Source organism: Scylla paramamosain, unplaced genomic scaffold, assembly GCF_035594125.1.
Source record: "Scylla paramamosain isolate STU-SP2022 unplaced genomic scaffold, ASM3559412v1 Contig91, whole genome shotgun sequence".
Taxonomy (NCBI): Eukaryota; Metazoa; Arthropoda; class Malacostraca; order Decapoda; family Portunidae; genus Scylla; species Scylla paramamosain.
Genome location: NW_026973756.1, coordinates 287,052 through 311,399, shown reverse-complemented (window position 1 = coordinate 311,399; position 24,348 = coordinate 287,052). Strand labels below are relative to the sequence as shown.

Here is a 24,348-nt window from a genome sequence, read left to right as displayed (position 1 = left end):
TCTCTCTCTCTCTCTCTCTCTCTCTCTCTCTCTCTCTCTCTCTCTCTCTCTCTCTCTCTCTCTCTCTCTCTCTCTCTCTCTCTCTCTCTCTCTCTCTCTAGCACTCTATTCCCTTCTTCCATTCATTAGAGGTCATCCCCTTACACCCACAGCATGTATTGCACTCATACACATCTCCTCCTCCCTTTCTCTCCCAGTTCTACATGTTTCTCTCATGCCTCATCTCATCTCCTCATCTCCTCATCCTCCTGTGTCACTCTCTCCTTAGTATCGCTGGGCAAGGTCACCTACTATTGAGACAGTAGCTCTTCTTTGGTCACTGCCAGGCTCTCTTTTGGATCTTCATGGCAGTTTCCACAACAGCAAACACTGCAAGCTTGACCACACTGATCTTGTCTCCAGTGAAGCTAAGAGTTGGAATGTTTTTACCAAGTATGTGTTGTGTTGTGGAGTTTTTAGTTTAGTTTTAATCACTGTTCTTCCTTAATCTGTTACTGGAATCATGAAAACACCCTTGCAAACCATAACAACATCTGCTAAAACCTGTTAAAGTATAATTAACCCTTTTAAACCATTACTTGAATCACAGAAACATCCTTGCAAACCCTGACAACATCCACTGAAACTTGTTAAACTGTCACTAGCATTATTAAACCATTACTTGATCGTAAAAACACCCTTGAAAACCCTGGTAACATCCATTAAAGTCTGTTAAACTATTACTAACCTTATTAAACCATTACTTGAATCATGAAAATGCCCTTGAAAACCCTTATAACATCCACTAAAGCCTTTTAAATTACCACTCCAATCAGGGGAGCTCCAAACACTATTAGAGCCTGTTAATAAAGAAAAGGCACTGGGATATTGGGGAACGCACATTTCAAGCTGTAGCCTTACCTCACATCCTTAACTCTCATAACAGGGCCTTTGTTGGAGGCGTCCCCTGTGATATAGTGGACGACAACCTGGAGCTCTGTGACACACTGACAAGGGAGAAGGTTACTTGTCGCTCCAAGGCTAAGCTGGTCGGCCCCATGAATGTCACTGTCTGCATTACCGGAAGAGGCGCGTCTGAAGTGACCAAGATAGGAAGGTACGTGGACAGGCTGTACCAGTTCCTCACATATGCTGGTGTGTACATATAGTGTGCCTGCACGTGTATGCATGTGAATCTAGTCTTACCTTATGTTACCTAAACCAGTGTAACCTGACTTTATCCTGACTACTGGAAATAACTGTATAGGAATTAAGCTTGTAATGCCCTGTGTTTTAGCAGTAGATTGTTGTGTTTTTCTTAGTTTTCACAGGGTGTCCTGCAAGTTTAGGTACACACTTTAGGTGTGATAGTTCAAGTAATTCTAAGTTGAAAATACTCTATACACATATGCTGTGTTTTGTTTTATTTTGTGAGAAATTAATGTGTAGCTAAGTTGTGAGTTGTGGGAGCTGCTTGCCTGGGTGTGCCTCCGCCTCCTTCCTCCCCTCCTTGGCTCGCTACGTACTCGCGTGATGCTGTGTAGCATTAAGTGATAAATTTTTGTGTACATTGTATGCAGTCAAATCCTTACAGGAAATAGCAAATAACAGATTAAATTTTTGTATGTGCCAGTGAAGAAAATGTGCAGGTAACACAGCAATACAGCAGTTATTCAGTGCCACTTTTTAAAACACACATGGCAGTTCACTGCAAATGTCATCCCCTTTGACAGTTATCATCTTGACATTTAAATGGCAAGCCTTGTCAATCAAGTGATAGCCAAAGTGCATCTTTTTGCTCCTGTCATTCCTTATCTGCTCTGCAGCTTCCTTAATGCTGTGAATCAACTCCTCTCTGTAACGTGATTTGTTCTTGTACACCAAGGATTTCATGAGTCCCCAAAGGAAAGAAATCCGTTGGTGTTAGGTGAAGGGATCTTGCTGGCTATTCCTGTGGGCCTCCACCACCTATCCATCATCAGGAGACTGATCCCAGGGAAGCCACTCCCACAATACACAACTTACAGGTTAATTTCTCACAAAATAAAGCAAACAGCATGTGTGTGTATAGAGTATTTTTGACTTAGGATTAGTTGAACTATCATATCCTAAGGTATGTACCTTAATTCATGGTACACCCTGTATTGTTAGTACACACACACACACACACACACACACACACACACACACACACACACACACACACACACACACACACACACACACACACACACACACACACACACACACACACACACACACACTGTGCTGCCCAGCTAATTGGACACATCCACAGCAGCTCTAAGGAGTTACCTAAGTTTTGGTTGTACAGGGGGCCCGAGCTTGAGTCCTGTCTCTATAATAGGGAATTGTGTGATGTGTGAGTGCAGGGGAAGTGAAGTGTAAATTGGGAGGTGAGCAAAAAGGTGAATGGGAGAGTAGTGTATGGGTAAACATTGTCTTGTCAGTGATACCAAGAAGGAAGATGGTGGCGAACACAGCAAATATTTTTGAGGGTTTCAAGGAAGAAGACCTCAGTGTAGCTTATACAAATAAACAAATATGGAAAATTGAAGAAAATGTGAAAATATGATAAATTCATAATTTAGTAGCAATAATAAAGACATGGAAGGAAGAGAGAGAGAGGTGGGTGGTGGCAATGTAAAAAGATATCCAGTGATATAATAGAGATGAAGAAGAGGAAGATGGAAAGAGAAAAAGAAAACAAAGAACTGAGAGAAGAGGTGACAATAATAGTGAACTTAAACAAGAAGTACTATAAAGAAATCAAGAAACTCAAGGAAGAGAACGAGGAGTTAAAGAAAGCTTTACAAGAGAGAGAGAGAGAGAGAGAGATTAAGGTTGGAAAGTGAAAGAGTCAGTGACAGCAGAAGTCAAAAGTTGGAAAGAAGAGAGAGAACAACAACAAAAGGTGAATATAGATAAGATCATAAGGCAACAGCAACAGGAACACAATAAGGACATGGAAAAGCAATTGATTAAAATAATAAAGGAAAAAAGTAATCTTGTGAGAGACATTGTACAGAGAAAGATGTTTGTGGTGGTATTTGGGATCAAGGAGAAGAACTTACTAATGAAAATAGCTAGAGAGAAAGAAGAGGCAAAAAAGACTAAGGAAATTATAGCAGAAGTAGCGGAGGAAGGAGAGGAGATAGTTGAACAAATTGAAGAGGTTTACAGGATTGGAAAATACAATGAAAATGGAACAAGACCAATGAAAATAAGATTCATGGCACAAACAGCAGTGAAATATGTCTTGCAAAGAACAAGAAAATTGGCAAAAGTAGAAGGAATGAATAAATATGAATAAAGGAGAGAGAAGTAAACTGAAAGAGTAAAGTAGAGGAAAGTAGTAGAGTAGAGGCCCAGTCAAAAAATGAGGAGAGAACACAAGAACAAGCGAGGAGATTTGCTTGGAAAGTTGTGGACATGAAAGTGAGGAAATGGTGCCACAAAGATACCACACCAAGCAGAAGTTTAAAGATTATGTATACTAATGTAGATGGTTTGGTGTTGAGCCAAATGGAACTTAAAGGCTATCTAAAGAACAATAAACCAGATGTGGTTTATTTAATGGAAATTATACTAAGAGGAAATAAAGTTGGAATTTGCAAAGGAAGGTTGTAGTGCATGGAGGAGAGACAGAAAAGGAAAGGGAGGAAGAGGAACAATGATATTGGTAAAAGAGGATATTGTTGTTGAGGAAGTGGAATATGTCGATGGAATGGCAGAAACTTTGAGTGTTGTGATTAAGATCAAATGAAATGAAAAAAAGGAAAGTTACTGTGATGTACATACCACCAAAAACTAATGCATGGGAGACTGATGGATATAAAACTATACAACTAAAAACAAGAAATAGCACAGGAAAGATTAAGGAAAAGTAACAAAGTGCTTTTAGTAGGCAGCTTCAACACTAAAGGAATGAACTGGCAGAAGATGGAAGTGAAAGAAAATGTTGGGTCATGGAGTGAACTTATTTTTCATATATATTTACTTATTTATTTTTTTTATGTAGGAGGGACACTGGCAAAGGGAAACAAAAATCCAATAAAAAAAAAGCTCACTGTGATACCAGACCTGGATTGGGTCAGAAGTAGTAGTCAAGAATTGAAGGATATGTGTTTTGAAACCTCCCTCTTGAAAGAGTTCAAATCATAGGAAGGTGGAAATACAGTAGCAGGCAGGGAGTTCCAGAGTTTACCAGAGAAAGGGATGAGTGACTGACTGAGAAATTTTTTTTTTTTTTTTTTTTATGTAGGAAGGATACTGGCCAAGGGCAACAAAAATCTAATAAAAAAAATGCCCACTGAAATGCCAGTCCCTTAAAAGGGTCAAAGCAGTGGTCAAAAATTGGTGGATAAGTGTCTTGAAACCTCCCTCTTGAAGGAATTCAAGTCATAGGAATGTGGAAATACAGAAGCAGGCAAGGAGTTCCAGAGTTTACCAGAGAAAGGGATGAATGATTGAGAATACTGGTTAACTCTTGCGTTAGAGAGGTGGACAGAATAGGGGTGAGAGAAAGAAGAAAGTCTTGTGCAGCGAGGCCGCGGAAGGAGGGGAGGCTTGCAGTTAGCAAGATCAGAAGAGCAGTTGGCATGAAAATAGCGGTAGAAGACAGCTAGATATGCAACATTGCGGCGGTGAGAGAGAGGCTGAAGACAGTCAGTTAGAGGAGAGGAGTTGATGAGACGAAAAGCTTTTGATTCCACCCTGTCTAGAAGAGCAGTATGAGTGGAACCCCCCCAGACATGTGAAGCATACTCCATACATGGACGGATAAGGCCCTTGTACAGAGTTAGCAGCTGGGGGGGTGAGAAAAACTGGCGGAGACGTCTCAGAACACCTAACTTCATAGAAGCTGTTTTAGCTAGAGATGAGATGTGAAGTTTCCAGTTCAGATTATAAGTAAAGGACAGACCGAGGATGTTCAGTGTAGAAGAGGGGGACAGTTGAGTGTCATTGAAGAAGAGGGGATAGTTGTCTGGAAGATTGTGTCGAGTTGATAGATGGAGGAATTGAGTTTTTGAGGCATTGAACAATACCAAGTTTGCCCTGCCCCAATCAGAAATTTTAGAAAGATCAGAAGTCAGGCGTTCTGTCTCTTCCCTGCGTGATATGTTTACCTCCTGAAGGGTAGGACGTCTATGAAAAGACGTGGAAAAGTGCAGGGTGGTATCATCAGCATAGGAGTGGATAGGACTAGAAGTTTGATTTAGAAGATCATTAATGAATAATAAGAAGAGAGTGGGTGACAGGACAGAACCCTGAGGAACACCACTGTTAATAGATTTAGGAGAAGAACAGTGACCGTCTACCACAGCAGCAATAGAACGGTCAGAAAGGAAACTTGAGATGAAGTTACAGAGAGAAGGATAGAAACCGTAGGAGGGTAGTTTGGAAATCAAAGCTTTGTGCCAGACTCTATCAAAAGCTTTTGATATGTCCAAGGCAACAGCAAAAGTTTCACCAAAGTCTCTAAAAGAGGATGACCAAGACTCAGTAAGGAAAGCCAGAAGATCACCAGTAGAGCGGCCTTGACGGAACCCATACTGGCGATCAGATAGAAGGTTGTGAAGTGATAGATGTTTAAGAATCTTCCTGTTGAGGATAGATTCAAAAACTTTAGATAAGCAGGAAATTAAAGCAATAGGACGGTAGTTTGAGGGATTAGAGCGGTCACCCTTTTTAGGAACAGGTTGAATGTAGGCAAACTTCCAGCAAGAAGGAAAGGTAGATGTTGACAGACAGAGCTGAAAGAGTTTGACTAGGCAAGGTGCAAGCACGGAGGCACAGTTTCGGAGAAAAATAGGAGGGACCCCATCAGGTCCATAAGCCTTCCGAGGGTTTAGGCCAGCGAGGGCATGGAAGACATCATTACGAAGAATTTTAATACGTGGCATGAAGTAGTCAGAGGGTGGAGGAGAGGGAGGAACAAGCCCAGAATCGTCCAAGGTAGAGTTTTTAGCAAAGGTTTGAGCAAAGAGTTCAGCTTTAGAAATAGATGTGATAGCAGTGGTGCCATCTGGTTGAAGTAGAGGAGGGAAAGAAGAAGAAGCAAAGTTATTGGAGATATTTTTGGCTTGATGCCAGAAATCACGAGGGGAGTTAGATCTTGAAAGGTTTTGACATTTTCTGTTAATGAAGGAGTTTTTGGCTAGTTGGAGAACAGACTTGGCATGGTTCCGGGCAGAAATATAAAGTGCATGAGATTCTGGTGAAGGAAGGCTTAAGTACCTTTTGTGGGCCACCTCTCTATCATGTATAGCACGAGAACAAGCTGTGTTAAACCAAGGTTTAGAAGGTTTAGGACGAGAAAAAGAGTGAGGAATGTACGTCTCCATGCCAGACACTATCACCTCTGTTATGCGCTCAGCACACAAAGACGGGTCTCTGACACGAAAGCAGTAGTCATTCCAAGGAAAATCAGCAAAATACCTCCTCAGGTCCCCCCAACTAGCAGAGGCAAAACGCCAGAGGCACCTTCGCTTAGGGGGATCCTGAGGAGGGATTGGAGTGATAGGACAAGATAAAGATATGAGATTGTGATCGGAGGAGCCCAACGGAGAAGAAAGGGTGACAGCATAAGCAGAAGGATTAGAGGTCAGGAAGAGGTCAAGAATGTTGGGCGTATCTCCAAGACGGTCAGGAATACGAGTAGGGTGTTGCACCAATTGCTCTAGGTCATGGAGGATAGCAAAGTTGTAGGCTAGTTCACCAGGATGGTCAGTGAAGGGAGAGGAAAGCCAAAGCTGGTGGTGAACATTGAAGTCTCCAAGAATGGAGATCTCTGCAAAAGGGAAGAGGGTCAGAATGTGCTCCATTTTGGAAGTTAAGTAGTCAAAGAATTTCTTATAGTCAGAGGAGTTAGGAGAGAGGTATACAGCACAGATAAATTTAGTATGAGAATGACTCTGTAGTCGTAGCCAGATGGTGGAAAACTCGGAAGATTCAAGAGCGTGGGCACGAGAGCAGGTTAAGTCATTGCGCACGTAAACGCAGCATCCAGCTTTGGATCGAAAATGAGGATAGAGAAAGTAGGAAGGAACAGAAAAGGGGCTACTGTCAGTTGCCTCAGACACCTGAGTTTCAGTGAGGAAAAGAAGATGAGGTTTAGAAGAGGAGAGGTGGTGTTCTACAGATTGAAAATTAGAACTTAGACTGCGAATGTTGCAGAAGTTAATGAAGAAAAAGTTGAGGGGGGGGGGGTGTCAAGACACTTAGGGTCGTCGACGGAAAGGCAGTCCGACCTGGGGACATTTATGGTCCCCTCCCCAGATGGGGACTCCGAGGCTGGTGTAGGAGTCGCCATGATTTTAAAATTTTTGGAGTGAAGGGTGTGTGTGTTATTAGGTGCTTGTAGTTTTGTGTGGAGGAAGAGAGTTGTCTTTAGAGGGCAGGCTGTGACTACCCCCTTGTGTTGTGAGACACAAAGGGAAACGTTCAGTGAGGTCACAGCTGGGTTTAATGATAAGTTCACAGCACCCCCTGAACAGTGCTTTAGACCTCACTGGGAGTAATTATCGTTTCGGCAGGTGTCTACTGCCTCCTCCTGTGAATACTGGTTAACTCTTGCATTAGAGAGGTGGACAGAACAGGGGTGAGAGAAACAAGTCTTGTGCAGTGAGGCCATGGGAGGAGGGGAGACGTGCAGTTAGCAAGATCAGAAGAGCAATTAGCATGAAAATAGTGGTAGAAGACAGCTAGAGATGCAACATTGCAGCAATGAGAAAGAGGCTGAAGACAGAAGAGAGTTGATGAGATGAAAAGCTTTTGATTCCATCCTGTCTAGAAGACTGGTATGAGTGGAATCCCCCAGACATGTGAATCATACTCCATACATAGACAGATAAGGCTCCTGTACAGAGTTAGTAGCTGGAAGGGTGAGAAAAAATAACGGAGATGTCTCAGAACACCTAACTTCATAGAAGATGTTTTAGCTAGAGATGAGATGTGAAGTTTCCAGTTCAGAATATAAGTAAAGATGTTCAGTGTAGAAGAGGGGGACAGTTGAGTGTCATTGAAGAAGAGGGGATAGTTGTCTGGAAGGTTGTGTTGAGTTGATAGATGGAGGAATTGAGTTTTTGAGGCATTGAACAATACCAAGTTTGCTTTACTCCGATCAGAAATTTTTGAGAGATCAGAAGTCAGGCGTTGTGTGGCTTCCCTGCATGAACTGTTTTCTTCCTGAAGGGTTGGACGTCTACGAAAAGACGTGAAAAAGTGCATGGTGATATCACCAGCATACCATGCTTACCATGATGGTGAATACAATGAGACAGTGGGTGAACGAACTTACAAGATACAAAGAAGAAGAACCATCACAGTTGGACTTAGTGTTTACAAAAAATCCCAGAAAGTAGACCAAGTATACATTGTCTGAGTCCACTGGGAAGAAGTGATCATGTGACAATAGAAATAATGCCACAGGAGGAAAAAGTGTTGCACAGGAATTAACAATTTTGAAATGGGAGACAGAACTATTCTAAGGTAAACTTTGCAGAACTTAATAAATTTTATGGAGAAATTAACTGGGAAGAACTATTTAAAGGTAAAGTAGTGCAAGAAAAATGAGATATTTTTGAGTAAGTATAGAGAGGGGGTGCAACAGTTTGTGCCAAGTTATAAAGTGTAAATTTGGAAGCATGAATGGTATAATGGCAGGTGAGTAGAAGCAAAAAGGAAAAAGGACAGGGCTTGGAGGAAATGATGAGACAACTGAACACAAATACTAGGGAAGAATACAGAAAGGCAAGGAATGAATATGGTATAATAAGAAAAGAAGAAGAAAGAAATTTTGAAAGTGAGATAATAAGAAAATGCAAGGAAGAGCCCAAACTCTTCTACAGATACATAAACAGGAAAATGAAACATAGGGATGACATAAACAAGTTAAGAAGAGAAGGAAGAATTTATGAAACTACTGAGGAGATGAGTGAACTAATGAATGAGAGTTTTCAGTCCACATTTACAAAGGAAACTGATTTTGTGGCACTGAAAGTGGTATCACAGAATGAGGGAATACAGGAAATACAAGTAAAGAGACAACAAATCAAGAAACTGCTGAAGAGCTGGATGTTAGAAAAGCTGTGGGACCAGATCAAGTAAATGGATGGATATTAAAAGAATGCAGAGAACAAATGGAAAAACCCATATGGGATATAATTAACAGCTTGTTGAGAGAAGGAAAAGTACCAAGGGAATGGAAAAGAGCTAACAAAGTCCCAATATACAAACAGGGAAGTTAAATGGAACCATTGAATTACAGACTAGTGTCACTAACAAGTATTGTAAGCAAGCTTTGTGAAATAGTAATTAAAGACAGATGGGTGCAGTATTTAGAAGATGAAAAGATAATTACAGAAAAGCAATTTGGATTCAGGAAAGGGATATCCTGTGTCACAAATCTACTGAGCTTCCATACAAGAGTAATAGATGGAGTGCAAGAGAGGGATGGATGGGTTTGTGCAGTACACCTGGATCTCTAAAAAAGCATTTGATAAAGTTCCACACAAAAGTCTTATGTGGAAGTCAGAGAATGAAGGAGGGCTAAAGGGAACAATGTTGAGATAGACAGAAGATTATTGACAAGGGAAGGAATTGAGAACAGTAATCAGAGACACTAATTCAAGTTGGCGCAAAGTGACAAGTGAGGTACCACAAGGATCTGTGTTGGCACCTATTATGTTTCAAATATATGTAAATGATATGACAGAGGATCTAAATAGTTATATAAACCTTTTTGCTGATGATGCAAAAATAATGAAAATAGTAAAGGATGAAAATGACTGCAAGGAGTTACAAAAGGATATTGACAAGATACATATATAGAGCCAAAGATGGAAACTAGAATTCAATGCCAGAAAATGCCATGTGTTGGAAATAGGAAAAAGTAAAAAGATATCTTCATTGAATTACAAAATGGGAAGAGAAATAATAACAAAAAATTCATGAAGAAAAAGAAGGCACATAAACATAATGTTTGGCTCTACATACAGCTTTTTAACAGACATTAGGGTGGCATTTAACTATTTAGATAGTGAAATAATGAAGAAAATTATAACAAGAATGATATAACCTAAATTGGAGCACGCAGCGTTAGTTTGGGCTCCAAATAGGAAAAAAAGATATACAGAAACTGGAAAGAATACAGAGGATAGCAACAAAGATGGTACCAGAACTGAAAGACTTAAGCTATGAAGAAAGACTTGAAGAGATGTGATTACCAACGCTACAAGAGAGAAGAGTAAGAGGAGACCTGATAACAATGTACAAATTAGTAAACAATATAGGAAGAATAGACAGAATTGACTTGCTATCACAGATGGAGGAGGGAGAGAGATGGGCGAGGGGACATGGGAAGAAAATAAAGAAGAGTGGATGTTTGAGCGGCACCAAGAAATGCAGCTTCCTGTATCAAACTATTGAAATCTGGAATGATTTGAAGGAAGAGGTGGTTGTGGCAAACAGTGTACACATGTTTAAAGAGAAACTGGATAAATATGGTTATGGAGACAGGACAAAATAAACTTTGGCTCGTGCCCTGTACAATGCACACGCACACACACACACACACACACACACACACACACACACACACACACACACACACACACACACACACACACACACACACACAGATACCAACATCACCCTATTCACGTCATACATTATATAACTTCATAAACAGTGTTTCTCATCTGTTTGAGAATAAAATAAAGAGTGGATGTTTGAGCTACATCAAGAAATAGTTTCCCGTATCGAACTCTTGAAATCTGGAATGATTTGAAGAAAGAAGTGGTTTTGGCAAACGGTGTACACATGTTTAAAGAGAAACTGAATAAGCATGGTTATGGAGACAGGACAAAATGAACTTTGGCTCGTGCCCTGTACAATACAACTAGGTAAATACACACACACACACACACACACACACACACACACACACACACACACACACAGACATCAATGTCACCCAGTTCATATTGCCATGCATTATATAACATCATAAACAATGTCAAACAATGTTTCACATCCATTTCTGATGTTTTTTTCACATTTTCCTCACGTACTGGTGAGTCTTGTGATGCCCACTCATCACAAAACTTCTTAGCCACTCCATTGCCTTCTTGTTTACTGTATAAAACTTTGTGTTCTTGTTATTTATTACATTAATATGCTCTTTTACCATGTTAATGAGGATTTCCTTATCAAAAAATGATAAAGGAGTAGCCCAACAAACTGTCACTTCTTTGCTGGTTGCCATGGTGACTGCAGCAGATGTAAACAAATTCGTGTTTCTCATACATTTTTTTCTGTCAGTGATGTGCTGAGTTGGGCAGGAATATGAGATGTAAGCATTGGTGACCACTCATGCTTGCCCACCCCGCTGATTGACAACCTTGGTGAACTTTGGATTTTTGAAAGTAAGGACTTCCCCACTATCTTGATTGTCTGGTGCTGTTTGGCCAGGTGATCACTAGCATTGGCAGAAGGTTTAAAAGTATGGCAATTAAGCATATGATACAGCAACATCAGAAAATGTCTGTTTCATATAATTCCCCACTGGAGCTTCTCTATTCCACTTGATTGCCATTGCTTTATGTGAAATTGACTAGGTTTAAATGTGATAAATGCACCTCAAACATTTCAGATTTAGACAAACTCGATATATGCATCATTAATGCACTCCCCTTGAAAAATCTTTGGTGCCTGAAAAATATTGCATTATAATTTGAGAGATGAAGGGCTACATGTAGTACAATCAGCAAATAAGTTATTTTGCATATCTACGGACATAAGTTTTTTTTATTTACTCATGAGGACTATGGTCACAGGTTTCCCTCTCTGTTTAGCGGTCTTAACTCTTCATGATGTGTCACTGGGCTTGCATAAATATATATATATATATATATATATATATATATATATATATATATATATATATATATATATATATATATATATATATATATACCAATCGGAGTGCAAAAAACTATTGAGCTTATGACAACACTAAATCAGTGCCTAATATTAGCCAGCATGAATGAAATATTTTTATATTGTTTATGCAGTTTCTTCAAATGCTGGATGCAGACTCTTATTCGTATTTCATTATACCATAATTAATGGCTTATAAGACACATGGACTCAATAAGACGCACCTCAGTTTGGGTAGGCATAAAAAAAAAAAAAAAAGTTAAGTAAACAGGTTTAAGCTCTGAATATGAAATGAAGGGTTTCACCTGACATTTGAAGCCCTCTTATATGTATTCAGATCCTTATTAGATCTCAATATTTTACATTTAAAAAACCTTAATATTTGCTAGGACCTACCAACACTAGTACTTAGACTAATCCTGCTGTGAGATGTAAACAAATGTGGCGTAGACAGTGACATTGTCAGAGGCCAGATTGTAATAAAGTTTGTACATCACATTTTTTTATCATCATTCTACACATGATCCTAGTTGTATATTTTAGTACATTTTCAAAGCATAAGGATGTGTGAAAACAGATTCACCTTATTCTCTACAATGTATTTTTATTTGAAATATTCAGTACAAACCATCACCATGAGTCGCCCTACTTCATGATACTCTCTTCACTTATAAAATCTTTTATTTTGTTAGGTGGTAAGCTATTTTTTAAGAATGCAATAGTTCCTCATTAGCTTCAAGTTTTGTTGAACATGTATGAAAGGTAAGAATCTTAAAAGATAGGTACAATTCCAGTTGTATGGAGGTGTGTCTTACCTCAAGGAATAATGGCATCATACTAAGAAACGCAGTGAATCCTGCAGCTGTCACCAGGTTTGGTTTGCAACCAACTGCAAGTTTGTTTTGGTACATGAAATGTAAGAGTCATCACCTAATATCTTCTTGACTGGTGTTATTTTATGTGAATTACTAGTAAGTATGACCTGTTATGCATTGTTATCTTGTAAAAAAGAGTTGTTTTTGTGGTATAGAATTGATCATCACTTTGTTTATGTATGTGAAGATGTTTGGGATTTAATCTAAGGGCCACTGTTGCCACAGACTTACCACTGGCCACTGTCCCAAAGCTGAACCTTGGTCTTATAAGATGCAGGCTCATTTTCTGAGACTTTTTTGGGGGAGAAAAAAGGTGCGTTTTATGTCATCAAAAACAATATTTTGTTCATTCGTAAATATCATTTGCAAGACTTCCAAAATAATGTTAATGATTGCATACATATTTTAAACATTTGCAACATGCATTCTGGAGCCAGTTCCCACCCAGTCCTTCTCACCACCTCTCCCACCACACTGCTCTTCTCCACTCAGTGTTATTACTCCACATCCACAGGCCATCACTAGCAGACCTCTTGGGTGGTTTCCAAGACCCCAGCTTGGCTTTCAAGACACTTAACCATACCAGGGTCTTCCTCCAGCAGCTCACTAGAATATAACTGGATAACTTGCCTGCTGCCAGCACCTCCAGGCCTCTAGAGGTTGTGGCACCACAGCCTGCACAGCCCCTCAAATCCCCAACAAGAACAAGAACACAACAGGGTAGTGGGAGTGATGGCTTCAAGACACACTGCCACTGTACAGGGCAGCTGTTACTCTTGTAAATCATGTGCTGCTTACAAGACTGTGCCTAAAAATCTGAGAGGAAAAAGTAAAAGCTCACAGGACTGGTTGACGAGACAGCTAAATGACCCTTATGTGAAGTTGACCAAGCAACATCAGCGCAGGTGAGCCTCAGCCCTCTCTTTTACCCCTTCCTTTCCCACATTAGCCATCTTCCCACTCCCTCCCCAGGAAGGCCCCTATGATCATTAGCCAATGCAAGACACTGCAATAGAGTGACAGTGTATACCTGTTTTTTGGGGCCACTTCTTGGTAAACATGTTGATCATGATAATTTTTCAGACTGAGATAAATTTTTTTACTGCTCAAAATATTATGCTTTTTCAAAAGGAGATAATGACATTAAATAATCTTAGCTATAGCAGCTCCTCATGAAGCAGCTAAATTATGTGGATATTGGTGATGAATACATTCTGTACAATATGGGTGTGAGGGTTGTTTTAGGGTCACTCACGGTTACATTAGTGACGTGATCCATCGTACACTGCGTCACAAATTGTAAGTCCATGCTGACAGGGTTTACTTGGAGAGATATAGTGTGATGCATGTGTTCGTATGTTTGTTTCCAGTATGTAATGATGCATGCTCTCTTGCATCTCTTTTGTTCAGCAAATGAGAACTGTACTTTTAATGACATTAGAATGTCGTTAAATGTCACTTACTTCCAGGCAATGCATCATTTATTTTCAGCCAGTCACCATGTGTATATGTTGCAGCCACAGCAGTCAGCTAGTTATCCACAAGGGTACTCAGTGTCACAATGGCAACTGAGTGTAGTGCACACAAATTTAAATACTTGGATTTTATCATGCAGTTCCATAAGCAAGGCATACAATTCTTAAGATTGCACAGTGTTTTGCCAAAATTAGTTGAGTGCTGAACAATCGATGGCACCAGTACCCTTTGAGGATGAGGAAGAGGAGGTCTGCAAACCACACCTTGGACTCTTTATTTTTTCTATTAAGGTTTAGGTCTGGTTATGTTAGGTTAATGTCCTTAACCCATAAACTGCAACATTTATCATATGATGAACAGCATGTAACTGTGACTTACATCATATGATATGAAGGCTCTTTTTAATCTTGGCAGCCTGTATTTTGCACCCATATGTCTTGAAATGATGTTTGGCAACTCAGAGTGAGCGAGCCCACACTCTCTCTCTCTCTCTCTCTCTCTCTCTCTCTCTCTCTCTCTCTCTCTCTCTCTCTCTCTCTCTCTCTCTCTCTCTCTCTCTCTCTCTCTCTCTCTCTCTCTCTCTCTCTCTCTCTCTCTCTCTCTCTCTCTCTCTCTCTCTCTCTCTCTCTCTTCCATGTGTGTGTGTGTGTGTGTGTGTGTGTGTGTGTGTGTGTATTTACCTAGTTGTGTGTATCTAGTTGTGGTGTACGGGAGGGGAGTAATCTCATAGTACAGCGTCTCTATATCTATCAGTTTGGTTTTAAAAGCACTGACAGTTTCGGCATTGACAACGTCTTCACTGAGTTCATTCCATTTGTTCTCATTTCAGTGAGGAAAACTATACTTCTTAATGTCTCTTCTACAGTTAACTTTCTTCAACTTCTTGCTGTGACTCCTTGTACTCTGTGTGTCTAAATTTATAAAAACCTTCTTTCTTCACATTTTCCATACCATTTATCATTCTATAGATGTTTATTAAATCTCTCTCTCTCTCCTATTTTCAAGGGTAGGAATTTCCAACATTCTTAATCTCTCTTCATAGGTCAATTTACTCAACTCTGAAACCATCTTAGTGACTGCTCTTTTTGCTTTTTCTAATTTTATAATATTCCTCTTTGTATGATGAGACCACACCACTGCTGCATATTCCAATCTTAGTCTTATCATGGAAATCAACAACTTTTTATCATTTCTTCTTCCAAATATGAGTGCCATTCTTATTCTTTTTAACAATTTCACTGTCTCCAGTAATTTTATCAATGTGTCAAATTTTCAGTAACTGTTACTCCCAAATCTACTTCCTCTTTTGACTTCTTTAACTTCACACCATCCATATCATAATAATATTGTATTCTTTTCTTACTCTTACCAAACTCCATTACTTTGCATTTACTCAAATGGAATTCCATTTGCCAAGATTTACTCCATCTATTTATCTTATTTAAATCATCTTGCAGTACCATACAGTCATTTACATTATCTATCCTTCTCATCAGTTTAGCATCATCTGCAAATAAGTTCATATAACTATCTGTTTCTTCATTTATGTCGTTCACATATATTACAAACTTTATCGGTCCTAAATCTGACCCCTGTGGGACACCACTAGTTACTTTTAGCCAAGATGAATTCTGGTCTTGTATTACAGTTCTCATCTCTCTGTCATCCAGATAATCCTCCATTCACTCCAGCTGTCTTCCTCCAAATTTTCCATAATTTTTTAATCTTCCTTAGCAATCTTTGGGATGTACTTTGCTTTCTTCAAGTCTAAGTAGACACCATCCGCCCATCCGTCTCTCTCCTGCACAATATTAACTATCCTTGAATGAAAGGACAGTAAGTTTATGGAGCATGATCTTCCCCTTTTAAATCCAAATTGACAATTTACTAAAACTTCATCTTTTTCCAGGTGTTCCATCCATCTTTCCTTTATTGTTCTTTCACATAATTTTCCTTCAGGAGGAGGCAGTAGACACCTGCTAAAACAATAATTACTCCCAGTGAGGTCTAAAGCACTGGATCAGGGGGTACTGTGAACTTATCATTAAACCTAGCTGTGATCTCACTGAACTTTTCCTTTTGTGTCTCACAACACAAGGGGGCAGTCACAGCCTGCCCTATAAAGACAACTCTCTTCCTCCACACAAAACTACAAGCACCTAATAACACACACAACCTTCACTCAAAATTTCAAAATTCATGGCAACTCCTACACCAGCTTTGGAGTCTTCATCTGGGGAGGGGACCACAAATGTCCCCTGGTTGGACTGCTCTGCTGATGACGACCCTAAGTATCTTGACACCCCCTCAATTTTTTCTTCATTTACTTCTGCAACATTTGTGATCTAAGATCTAATTTTCAATCTGTAGAACACCACCTCTCCTCTTCTAAACCTCATCTTCTTTTCCTCACTGAAATTCAGGTGCCTGAGGCAACTGACAGTAGCTCTTTTTCTGTTCCCTCCTACTTTCTCTATCCTCATTTTCAATCCAAAGCTGGATGTTGCATTTATGTGCACAACAATTTAACCTGCTCTCATGTCCATGCTCTTGAATCTTCCGAGTTTTCCACTATCTGGCTACGACTACAGAGTCACTCTCAAACTAAATTTATCTGTGCTGTACATTTCTCACCTAACTCCTCTGACTATAAGAAATTCTTTGACTACTTAATTTCCAAAGTGGAGCACATTCTGACACTCTTCCCTTTTTGCAGAGATCTCCATTCTTGGAGACTTCAGTGTTCACCATCAGCTTTGGCTTTCCTCTCCCTTCACTGACCATCCTGGTGAACTAGCCTTCAACTTTGCTATCCTCCACGACCTAGAGCAATTGGTGCAACACCCTACTTGTATTTCTGACCATCTTGGAGATATGCCCAACATTCTTGACTTCTTCCTGACCTCTAATCCTTCTATTTATGCTGTCGCCCTCTCTATTCCATTGAGCTCCTCCGATCACAGTCTCATATCTGTATCTTGTCCTATCACTCCAATCCCTCCTTAGGATCCCCCTAAGCAAAGGTGCCTCTGGCATTTTGCCTCTGCTAGTTGGGGGGACCTGAGGAGGTATTTTGCTGATTCTCCTTGGAATGACTACTGCTTCTGTGTCAGAGACCCGTCTTTGTGTGCTGAATGCATAACAGAGGTGATAGTGTCTGGCATGGAGGCGTACATTCCTCTCTCTTTTTCTCGGACTAAACCTTCCAAACCTTGGTTGAACACAGCTTGTTCTCGTGCTATACATGATAGAGAGGTGGCCCACAAAAGGTACTTAGGCCTTCCATCACCAGAATCTCATGCACTTTATATTTCTGTCTGGAACCATGCCAAGTCTGTTCTCCATCTAGTCAAAAACTCCTTCATTAATAGAAAGTGTCAAAATCTTTCAAGATCAAACTACCCTCATGACTCTCTGACATCTAGCCAAAAATATCTCCTGGCATCTAGCCAAAAATATCTTCAATAACTTTGCTTCTTCTTCTTCTTTCCCTCCTTTATTTCAACCAGATAGCACCACTACCATCACATCTATTTCTAAAGCTGAACTCTTTGCTCAAACCTTTGCTAAAAACTCTACCTTGAACGATTCTGGGCTTGTTCCTCCCTCTCCTCCACCCTCTAACTACTTCATGCTACCTATTAAAATTCTTCGCAATGATGTTTTCCATGCCCTTGCTGGCCTAAACCCTCGAAAGGCTTATGGACCTGATGGGATCCCTCCTATTGTTCTCTGAAACTGTGCCTCCGTGCTTGCACCTTGCCCAGTCAAACTCTTTCAGCACTGTCTGTCAACATCTACCTTTCCTTCTTGCTGAAAGTTTGCCTACATTCAGCCTGTTCCTAAAAAGGGTGACCGTTCTCCCTCAAACTACTGTCCTATTGCTTTAATTTCCTGCCTATCTAAAGTTTTTTAATCTATCCTCAACAGGAAGATACTTAAACATCTGTCACTTCACAAACTTCTATCTGATTGCCAGTATGGGTTCCGTCAAAGCCGCTCTACTGGTGATCCTCTGGCTTTCCTTACTGAGTCTTGGTCATCCTCTTTTAGAGATTTTGGTGAAACTTTTGCTGTTGCCTTGGACATATCAAAAGCTCCTGATAGAGTCTGGCACAAAGTCTTGATTTCCAAATTACCCCCCTATGGCTTCTATCTTTCTCTCAAGTTTCCTTTCTGACCGTTCTATTGCTGCTGTGGTAGACGGTCACTGTTCTTCTCCTAAATCTATTAACAGTGGTGTTCCTCAGGGTTCTGTCCTGTCACCCACTCTCTTCTTGTTATTCATCAATGACCTTGCAAACCAAATTTCCTACCCTGTCCACTCCTACGCTGATGATACCATCCTGCACTTTTCCATGTCTTTTTATAGACGTCCAACCCTTCAGGAGGTAAACATTTCAATCAGGGAAGCCACAGAATGCCTGACTTGTGATCTTTCTAAAATTTCTGATTGGGGCAGAGCAAACTTGGTATTGTTCAATGCCTCAAAAACTCAATTCCTCCATCTATCAACTCAACACTACCTTCCAGACAGCTATCTCCTCTTCTTTAGTGACACTCATCTGTCCCCCTCTTCTACACTGAACATCCTCGGTCTGTCCTTTACTTATAATCTGAACTGGAAACTTCACATCTCATCTCTAGCTAAAACAGCTTCTATGAAGTTAGGTGTTCTGAGATGTCTCTGCCAGTTTTCTCATCCCCCAGCTGCTAACTCTGTACAAGGGCCTTATCCGTCCATGTATGGAGTATGCTTCACATGTCTGGGGAGGTTCCACTCATGCCGCTCTTCTAGACAGGGTGGAATAAAAAAGTTTTCGTCTCATCAACTCCTCTCCTCTAACTGACTGTCTTCAGCCTTTCTCATCGCCGCAATGTTGCATCTCTAGCTGTCTTCTACCGCTATTTTCATGCTAACTGCTCTTCTGATCTTGCTAACTGCATGCTTCCCCTCCTTCCACAGCCTTGCTGCACAAGACTCTTCTTTCTCTCACCCCTATTCTGTCCACCTCTCTAATGCAAGAGTTAACCATTATACTCAATTATTGATCCCTTTCTTTGGTAAACTCTGGAACTCCCTGTCTGCTTCTGTATTTCCACCTTCCTATGAATTGAATTCCTTCAAGAGGGAGGTTTCAAGACACTTATCCTTCAATTTTTTTTACTTTTCTGGGACTGGCATCTCGGTGGGCTTTTTTTTTTTATTGGATTTTCGTTGCCCTTGGCCAGTGTCCCTCCTACATAAAAAAAAAAAAAACACTATTCAAGGACACTGGTCTTCAATATCTTGTTTGGTACTCCATCTGGATCAGATGCTTTAATTACTTCAAGTTTTTCCATCATCTTTAATATTTCCTCATAACTGACTGGGACTGCACTCAGTATATATCTCACCAACTTATCCCTTCCAGCATCAAACTCCCCTTCCACAGTAAATAACAATCTGAAACTATTGTACATAACATCCACCATGTCCTGTTTGGGTTCATTTATACACTTATCTATTATATCTCTTTTGTAGTTTCTTTTCTCCATTCTTATTATCTCAATGTACTTGTTTCTAGCATCAGTATATTCCTCCCATATGCTCTCAGTTTTCCTCTTCTTCCATCTATTCCAAGCATTTGATTTACAATTTGTAGTTTCTTTGCATTATGTATTGAACCATTCTTTACCCTTTCTACATCTCACTCCTCCTTTAGGTACAAATTTCTCCACAGCAGAATTATATTTCCTTATAAATTCATCTCATTTTCTGGAACATCTACATCTTCAAAGTCTTTCCAGCCCATGGCAACAAACTACTTTCTTAATTTTTCAAAATCATCTTTACTATATTTAAATCTTCTTACCTTATAATTTTCATCAGTGATTAATTACATTTTCATTTTTCAAATTAAATTCCATCAACATGTGATCACTTTTACCTAGAGGGCTATCATAGTGTATTGTTTCAATAATTTCCATGTCCTTGGTAAACACTAAATCAAGTCTTGATGGTTTATCTCTTCCACTAAATCTTATATCACAGTCTACCCACTGAGTCATCAAGTTTTCCACTGTTCAGGTTAACAGTCTATTACTCCATGAGGTCTCACTTCTAGTAGTTGTCAGTGTTTCCCACTTTATCTCCTTACAACTAAAATCACCAACAATAACTATATCACTACTTTCCATCACTATCTTTTCAAGACCTTTTAACACATCTACCAACGTCTCTTCGTGCTCTTCTTTTTGCCAAGCATTGGTCACAGGTGGCACATACACTCATACATAATTCATTATCCTTTCTTTTCCACTTCTAATCATCACTTGTAGAATTTCAGACTTGTCTTCACTTTTTATTACCCTCTCCACTTCAACACACTTCAGAATGATCACTCCCCCCTCCTCCCTTGTCACTTCTGTTTTTCACCCATAAATCATATTTACCAGTGTCAGGAGTTCCCCATTCATTTTTCCATTTTGTCTCACATAATACAGCAACATCTGGTGAGGTTCTGTTTAATAACTCATTTAATTCCATCTTTGTTGACATTAATCCATTTACATTAGTATAACATACTGTTTGATGTACCATTTCTTTATTCTCATGTCTCTTACTCTTCAGAAAAACTTATCTTTTTGTTTAGCCTCATCTATCAGCTCCTTTTGCTTCAACCTTTCAATCTCATCCATATCCCTGTTTATCCATACATTTTTATATTCTTCATCTCCAGACAACCTCCAAGACCCACTAATTACCTCTTCTGCTTGTACCTACATTGCAAACTTTGTGTGTTTGTGTGTGTGTGTGTGTGTGTGTGTGTGTGTGTGTCAGATATACACACAGCTCTGCAACACACACTTACACACACACACACACACACACACACACACACACACACACACACACACACACACACACACACACACACACACTGCACCCAAATCAGGCAGTTAAAAAATTAAAGACCTGTTGTTGTTTGAGATCCCTTACCACTCCTCGTACTCTCCTTTTGTCTTATCCCACAGGCATTGTCCATGATGCTTCCTGTGTTGTGGTTCCATCATGGCAGGCATGGAAGTGCCTCTCACTGCATCACCGCCTCATGATCATTGAGAGCATGGACACAGACGCTGAGGTGCGGCGCCTCTCCCCCATCACCCTCATTGCCAACACAAACCACTTTTTTTTTTTATCTTGTCCTTATAAATCTATTTACCAGATTGTCAATTCCACATGGGATTTTTTGTGAGTGTTACTAATGCCTCCGCCTCCTCCTCCTCCTCCAGGCCCTAGTGGGTACGTGGACCTCCTCAATGGACAGATGGACAGAGGCTGGTGTGCTGGCTACATGTATCAGGAGCAAATCTCAACCTTCTTCTCCGTTGTGGCAACAGGGATGACATATGAGATGGCCATGACCAGCACACCCCTTCAGGTACTGCTGTGGTGCTTGTAATGGTGTTGTAGTGGTTGTAATGGTGGTAGTAGTAATAGTAGACAGTGATTGTAGCTATGGTAATAGTAGTTGTAGTAATTTTCAGTGGTATAATAATAATAGTAATTGGAGATAAACAGCAGCCAATTTACACCAATCTTTTTGATGCATAACCTAACATCATTTAACCCAGCCTAACCTCACAACCTAGCACAATCTCACCCAACATTAAGCCAACCTAATCTAACTTAACCCAATCAATTATTATTTCAGGAGCTGCATCTCTAACCTAACCTCACCACACTGACCCTCCACTCACATCACATCTTCAGGTGCTGCGTCTGCACCTGCCACACAGTCCATCCTCTGAGGCCGTTGTCCTGCTCATCTTCCCAAAGCCTCAGCGTTATGACACCTATGTGGATGGTGTCTTTGTTCCCCCAGCCAACCTCAACACCTCTGCAGCCGGCTACAAGCTGTTGCCTGAGAACCCCACCCATCCTCAGGCTTTCCTTCCCATGTTGGACAATGTAAGGGATGGCTGTGTGCTGTGTTGTGTTGTGTCGTGTTGTGTTTGGAATGTAAGGAATGACTGTGTGTTGTGTTGTGTAGGGAATATAAGGAATGGCTGTGTGTTGTTTTGTGTTGTTTGAGGCACTGGAGCTCTGTACTTTGCCCTGTCAGTTTGGGGCAAAGGACCAACTGCTCTGCCTTGTCTCTTCCTGCTGGTAACAGAACAACCACTCAGCCTTGCCTCTCCCTGTCAGTTTTGTCATGCCTCCCTATCTGTTTAGTTTTGTCATGCCTCTCACTGTCAGTTTTGTTATGCCTTTCTCAATTTTGTCATGTCCCCATGTCAGTTTTGTTGTGCCTCCCTGTCAGTTTTGTCATGCCTCCCTCTCAGTCTTGTCATGTCTCTCCATGTCAGTTTTGTCAGGCCTCCCTCTCAGTCTTGTCATGTCTCTCCATGTCAGTTTTGTCAGGCCTCCCTGTCAGTCTTGTCATGTCTCTCCCTGTCAGTTTTGTCATAGCTCTCCCTGATAGTTTTAGGCAAGGGAAACACTATTATGCCATGCCTGTCTCTGTCGCCACCTCTCCAGCTCACCCAGACCCTCCCCTACAGGCAATGAGGACCAGCTTCTTCCAGCGCAGTGCTAAGCTGGTCCATGTGGTGCTGTGCGAAGGCCACATCCTTGACATCAAGACCACACCCATGATCACCCTCACCAGTGGCCTCATGGTGAAGGAAGATGAATTTTATGAGCAGAACTTGGTGTTGAATCTGGCCAGCCTGTTTGAGGTATCCCCAAACAACATCAGGGTCATCAGTGTTATGCAGGAGCTCTCCAAGAGACAGCAGGGAAGGCTGGAGGTGGGCACAGTGAGGATGCATGTTGGGTCTGGTCTGTGTTGAGTCTGACTGTGGTGGGTGCAGCTGTGTTCAGTGTGGCTGTGTTGAGTCTGGCTTTGTTGGATCTGTGTGTTGTGCATGGCAGTGTTGGTCTGTGTGTTATGTGTGACCATGTTGTTTGTGGCTGTTGGGTGTGGCTGTGTTTGGTGTGGCTGTCTGGGCTGCCTGGTCTCCCTTACTAGTAGGAGCTCAACATGCAAGACTTATTCTCAAATGTTTGGGAGTTTCAACTAATTGGAGATCTAATGGAATTTATCTGAGTTTTCAAGGTAATTTTTATGACACTTGTGATAGGGAATGATCTCACCATGAAAGGGCAGGATTAAACCAGTTTATGCTGTGAGGCTTTGCTGTGGAAGTATGTGGACAGCTGTGGTGTGCCTAAGCTCTTGGGATGTAGCAGGGTGGTCCACAAGACTGTCCCATTACACTAGGAGCCAACGGAGCTAAGAGTGTGAGTGATGTGTGCAGGAGTGTGTGATGCTTTGTGTGGGCCATCCTGTGTGAGATTGCCAGCCTGGTATATAGATAGATAGATAGTGGTAGTTTAACAAGGACTGTGCCAAATGAATGGGAAAGTTGCCTATGAGATTCTTACTATTCATTATATCTGAAAATAATTACTAAAGAGAACAAAATGTTTAAGAATACAACTTAAATTTACTTAGGCTGAAGTGGCCAGCACTCACACTACAAGCCTGAATGGTGAGGAGGAGGAGGGAGCAATTGGTGGGGAGGTGATTCCCTACAAGAAGCTGGTGCAGAGTCTGGAGAAGGCCGTCAATAGATTCCAGGATGGATCATGCAGCAACTGTGCCTCTCTCTCTTGGTAAAGTGAACCTCTGCTCTTTGTTCCTTTGTGATCTTATGTTGTCTCTTCCTCCAATGCTTCCTCTTAAGGCAAACACTACTCTGTCTCTTTACTGCCTTAAGTCATCTCTCACTCCTGTAACTCCTTTTGGTAAAATAACACTGTTCTCTGCCCCTTTACTGCCTTGAATCATGTCCTCCTGCACTTTGTCATCAGCTGAACCATTAACAGAGGTAGTGTGTTCCTCCAATACCCACCTCTCTTCCTCAGGTGAGTGACCCCATCGAGCCACCACCCAAGGAAGCCCCTCCAAAGGCCACAGAGGAGGAAGGCAGTGTTGTCATTCTGGATGCCAAGCTGTTCTACAAGCAGCAGGAGAAGGAGGTGGCAGAGAAGATCAAGGAAAGC

General features: G+C 40.8%; 2 protein-coding genes across 4 annotated transcripts in view; both read left to right on the top strand.

Moving 5' to 3' along the window:
- LOC135098897 (uncharacterized) overlaps nt 1-13,440 on the top strand; it is an 18,937-nt gene extending 5,497 nt beyond the window's left edge. Inside the window, exons 2-5 of one of the 2 annotated variants that reach the window (XR_010267481.1) lie at nt 269-432; nt 926-1,096; nt 11,323-11,426; nt 13,330-13,440. Coding sequence is in view for 1 of the 2 variants with exons in the window: in XM_064001307.1 (XP_063857377.1) it covers nt 269-432; nt 926-1,096; nt 11,323-11,350 (363 nt within the window). In the remaining variant the exon portion in view is untranslated. Of the gene's footprint in view, nt 1-268; nt 433-925; nt 1,097-11,322; nt 11,882-13,329 lie in introns of those variants that run through there. The other variant, XM_064001307.1, reaches the window with a different exon arrangement.
- On the top strand, nt 13,439-24,348 carry LOC135098896 (uncharacterized). Of its 2 annotated transcripts, XM_064001305.1 has the most exons (7): nt 13,439-13,720; nt 21,309-21,418; nt 21,570-21,718; nt 22,051-22,248; nt 22,842-23,090; nt 23,798-23,958; nt 24,211-24,348. In XM_064001305.1, exons 3-7 carry the CDS (start codon nt 21,605-21,607, stop codon nt 24,212-24,214), a joined length of 726 nt encoding a protein of 241 aa, XP_063857375.1. In that variant the 5' UTR covers nt 13,439-13,720; nt 21,309-21,418; nt 21,570-21,604; the 3' UTR covers nt 24,215-24,348. The 2 variants fall into 2 exon arrangements, with proteins under 2 accessions (XP_063857375.1, XP_063857376.1); XM_064001306.1 differs by lacking the exon at nt 21,309-21,418.

Excerpts from the sequence above, each read along its gene's own strand:
- LOC135098896 (XM_064001306.1), top strand. The coding sequence starts at position 21,605 with ATGGACAGAGGCTGGTGTGCTGGCTACATGTATCAGGAGCAAATCTCA. Across the intron at positions 22,249-22,841 it reads TCCTTCCCATGTTGGACAAT|GCAATGAGGACCAGCTTCTT; the intron begins GTAAGGGATGGC and ends CCTCCCCTACAG. Across the intron at positions 23,091-23,797 it reads GACAGCAGGGAAGGCTGGAG|GCTGAAGTGGCCAGCACTCA; the intron begins GTGGGCACAGTG and ends AAATTTACTTAG.